A 5,020-nucleotide genomic window follows, 5' to 3' on the forward strand; every position below is an offset into this window, starting at 1 on the left:
AGATGATGCATCAACACTATCAATTCCCATTACAATCTTAAACACCTCAATCAGATCACCCCTAACTTTTCTTTTTTTAAGAGAAAACAGTTTGAGAGATTTCAGCCCCACCTCGTATGACAACCCCTCCATCCCAGGCACCATTCTAGTAACCTTTCTCTGAATCCTTTCCAACAATTAAATGTATTTCCTAAAGTAAAGAGCCCAACACTGAACACAATATTCCAAATGTGGCCTAACCAGTGGCCTGACCAGTGAAATTATAACTTCTTTAGACCTGTATTCAATATTTCTGTAGATACAATCTAAAATCCTATTTGCCCTACCACAAGCAACAGCACACTACTTGGATGGCTTTAGAGACTGACTGACTATTACACCAAGATCCCTTTCTTTCATGACACTTATAATTCAAATTATGATAACCCACATGCATTATCTTACATTTATTATAATTAAAACCGATCTGCCATTTATTTGCCCAACTCACTAAATGATCTAAATCCTTTTGTAAATCAGCAGCATCCTCTTCATGGCTAGCAACACCCAAGACCTGAATATCAACCACAAATTTAAGTAATCAAAAAGAGCAAAGGTCCAAAGCCTTCTATATACTAGCCTTCCTATATCATCCCTCAAGGGTTTTACCCTCAACCCAACATTTTGTTTACCCTTAATGTATTTAAAGAAATCCTTACTGTTAATTTTTACATTTTCAGCCAACCTTTTCTCATACATCCTTTTTGATGTCCTAATTTCCTGTTTCCCCAACTTTCTTAATCTTCTAAATCTCCTGTTATATCAGTCAATTTAAATTTCTGAAATTTATGATGCTTTTCTTTAATTTTAATTCTTATAATCTTTCTGAGCTAACCTGGTTTTTTACTTGTAGCTACACTTTTCTTTCTATAAGGAATATGTTTACCTTTAATACTTAAAAACTTATCTTTAAAAATTTTCCACATCTGATCAGTGTCTAGAAATAATTCAGCTGCTCAATTCACAACAGATAATTGTTGTTACATCCCTTCAAAATTTGTAACCAAAATATCATTATTCCTCATCTACATATGTAGCAAAACATTGAAACTAATAAAGCAATGATCACTTGCAACCAGATGTTCCCCAATTTCCACCCTCTGGATCATTTCTATATTTGAAGTTAACAATAAATCTAAAATAGCATGACTAGATATGATTTCAAGTCAGATCTAGCTGCACCTTCATAATAACTGGAGGAACTGAAGGATCTGTCTAGGATGCAGTTCTCTTACACATTAATTAGAAAAACATGTAGAAAACAACTTACCTTTCCTGAAGATTTAACACCTTTCATGAGACATAAGAAAACAATGATCCACGAAACTAAAAGGCACACAGCCAATTCCCACTTGATAGTTCCAATATCTTCAATACCATCCGTTATATCCAGGACAAACTTTCTATTTAATAATAAAGAATGAAACAGTAATAAAATTACAACAATAATCTTACTATAATGGATGTAGCCTGTATGTCAGTATCTATATATGTAACCAAAACTACAGAAAAAAACATTAAACATATTGATACAGAGATGAAATATTGATTGTTTAAAGACTTTTCTGTATTCTTAGGATGTGTTTTAAACTAATAAGTAGAGAAAGAAAGCCATTCAAGATGGGAAGGCAAAAAAGTATAAAGATGACGATGAAAGGAAATAGCGAGTAAGAAGGCAAAAAAGAAGACAGGCTAAGAAAAATGTTGCAATATGTGAAGATGAAAAAAGCTGAAGAATTGGAGGAGCGAAGACTTGAGAGACTGAGATGGATGTCTCAAAATGAATCAGAAGATGAAAGCCTCGACTTGAGAGCTAAGGAGGATGTCTCAATACACACAAGCACATGATTAGTAATTACTAGCACAAACAGCTGCCCATAGGGCAGTGTTTCTGCTAGTACCTATAATTGTGAGAGTTGAAACAATTTTATTAAACTTCAAATTTAAACTCAACTTAATTGAATTTTTAAATCAAACTAGATGAGGTTCAAGAACTCACTAAAAACAATGTTCATTGATAAGCTTCAGGAGAACCTTTATGCAGATCAAAATTTTAATGTAGAGAAAAGCACAGGTTAGTTTGGTAACCCTTACTTCACTGAAGTCTTTAGTTTATGGTTCTAAAAGTTTGTTATAATAAATGTGTAGTTATTCTGAATATTGTCTGACCACTGTTTACACATGTTATTAGTCTTAAAGAATGCTTAGCTTTGATGTTTTTAACACAATATGCTGTTTAGTGTGCATACTTTAAATTGGTAACTACACTTCTAATTATTCTTCAAAAGAGCAAATCAGAAGACTAAAAGTTTGTGATAAGATAAAACTTTAACATGGTGAAAATCCAGTTATTCAATTATCAATTACAAATTAGTAACCTTCATTATTTATAATGTTTTATTATGTTGTTGATATTCTTTGTACATCACAATGAAGTAAGGACCAGATATACGGAATTATAACTATTGAAAATGCTAGTTATTTTTTGTTTTCCAAAAATAAGAAACTACAAACATTCCTTGACCTGAATTTAATTGTCTCACTGGTCTTAAGAACATGGAAAAACCCTCATCACGAGCTGCTTTATAATAAGTTCAAAAGTATCTGGACTTTTCCTTTCTAGATGAAATTTTCTACTGGGGCTTAAAGAACTTTCTAGAAATGATACTTGCAAATGAAAGTTAGAAACTCAAACTTACATAGAAGAGTTTCCTAAGATTAAGTTAATCAAAATAAAATGTGACACTTACTCCCAGAACTGCTCGGTTGCTGTTTGAGAAGCATTGGTACAGTTAGCTAAAGTTGAATAGTAAAGATCTGGAGATATTAAAGCACTCTTGTATTTGGAGACAGTAACATTCACAAAGTTCTCCGTGGAGTTGCTTCCCATCACTTCTGAGCCATTGTAATGTTTATTGTACAGTTTCACTAGCCGTTTTAATGCCTCATTACATTGGATCTGAAGAAAAAAATATTACAACATAAGCTAGAACTTAATGTGATAATATTATCAGTTATATCTTAATATAATAACAACATTAGCTGCAGCTTAATATAATAACACTATTACTTATATCTAAATTTAATAACCTTATTAGTTAAATCATAATTTAATAATAATATTATATATATATATCAATTTAACAACATTATTAGCTACACGTTAATGTAATAACAATTTTAATTTCAGCTAATTGTAGTAACAAATTTATTGTAATGATATCAACTCGTGTCATACAATATCAGATATAGTTTAGTGTAATAAAGATACCACCGTTAATTTAGAGTAATAACAATATCAAATAAAACTTACTGTAATAAAAAATAAATCAAACCAATCACCCAGCCTTACCATAAGTACTTAAACAAGGTATAGTTGAAATGTTATGAAACACCACTCTTAAACAAAACACCTACTGGGCAAGTAGGGAATCACAATTTAAATTATTATCAGACTTACTGGAACATCATATCATGCAATTAATTACGGTCAATTTCTTGTTCTGTTTTAATTCTTTATAGTAACATTTAAGAAGTAAGATACAAGTTTGTTTGTTGTTTTTAATTTTGAGCAAAGCTACACGAGGGTTATCTGCTCTAGCCGTCCCTAATTTAGCAGTGTAAGACTAGAGGGAAGGCAGCTAGTCATCGCCACCCACCGCCATCTCTTGGGCTATTATTTTACCAACGAATAGTGGGATTGACCATCACATTATAATGCACCCATGGCTGAAAATGTGAGCATGTTTGGTGTGATGGGGATTCGAACCCGCAGATTGCGAGTTGAGTTCCCTAACCACCTGGCCATGCCGGGCCTGTAATAGATACAAGTATCCACAGCTTGTTAGAAGTTTCAAGTATTGTTCAATATTCTACTCTCCAAACAATATAAATTCTTCCTGCTGACATCGGTTTTTTTCTTCTCAAGCTTATGATAATTAGTGCAGTGTAAAATTAAAATTTAGATTTAAAAAAATACTTATTTTTCATTAGCTATAAAAAAAAACTTCTGTACATCCCTATGTAGAAAAAATAGTAACTCATTAACTACTTTTTGGGACTTAAATTAATCATACCAAACTTGCTAAAACATTTCAATGCTAGAGAAAGAAAAAACATATAAAAAGCAATATTTTGATGAGTACTGAACAAACACTTTAGCAGTACCTGGCCTTTAGTTCTGACATAACATGTGTTGTTGTCTGCTCCCCACCAAGTAAAACAGTCGTCCCATGGGACAACAGAACGGAATGAATGGCCTATGTAGAACAAGCAGTAGCTCATGATAACATTGTAGTAGATGGAAACAATGAGAGAAATTATCACCATTGCTGCCCCAATTCCTAGAGAAAATCACATAAGTTGAAAAATCATTATTATAAAATATATGTTTATTAAAGCTATTGAGTGTTTAGTTAGATTACATTATTGTTTCTAAAGTGTTTAGTCTAGACAGATGGGTTAGAACATTATTTGAAATGAAATAATTCTTTCATATAATAAGACAGGAGAACATATTAGAGGGAATAACACAAGTTTGTCCCTGAGAAAGAAAGGTCCACCTTTCAAAAGCACTCAGGTTATAGGGGTTTTATCATTTCATGTAACAAATATTGACATTAAACTAAATTGTTAACTCTCTAGTTATAAAACATTTATTTTTTATAACTAGAGAGTTAATAAATGTTTTATAACTAGAGAGTTAATAAATGTTTTATAACTAGAGAGTTAATAAATGTTTTATAACTAGAGAGTTTTATTAATTAACTCTCTAGTTATAAAACATTTATTAACTCTCTAGTTATAAAATATTAATTAACTCTCTAGTTATAAAACATTTATTAACTCTCTAGTTATAAAACATTAATTAACTCTCTAGTTATAAAATATTTATTAACTCTCTAGTTATAAAACATTTATTAACTCTCTAGTTATAAAACATTTATTAACTCTCTAGTTATAAAACATTTATTAACTCTAT

General features: G+C 31.1%; 1 protein-coding gene across 1 annotated transcript in view; it reads right to left on the bottom strand.

The window, feature by feature from the left end:
• Nucleotides 1-1,309: 1,309 nt before the first annotated feature.
• The window catches only part of LOC111084125 (sodium- and chloride-dependent neutral and basic amino acid transporter B(0+)-like), a gene marked incomplete at both ends in the record, with an annotated part of 5,025 nt that continues 1,314 nt past the window's right edge, over nucleotides 1,310-5,020 (bottom strand). The window contains 3 exons of the mRNA XM_022380912.1: nucleotides 1,310-1,442; nucleotides 2,790-2,998; nucleotides 4,207-4,382. Of these exons, the coding sequence (XP_022236620.1) occupies nucleotides 1,310-1,442; nucleotides 2,790-2,998; nucleotides 4,207-4,382 (518 nt within the window). The remainder of the gene's footprint in view (nucleotides 1,443-2,789; nucleotides 2,999-4,206; nucleotides 4,383-5,020) is intronic.

The sequence above is a fragment of the Limulus polyphemus genome, unplaced genomic scaffold (assembly GCF_000517525.1).
Source record: "Limulus polyphemus unplaced genomic scaffold, Limulus_polyphemus-2.1.2 Scaffold13889, whole genome shotgun sequence".
Classification (NCBI taxonomy): Eukaryota; Metazoa; Arthropoda; class Merostomata; order Xiphosura; family Limulidae; genus Limulus; species Limulus polyphemus.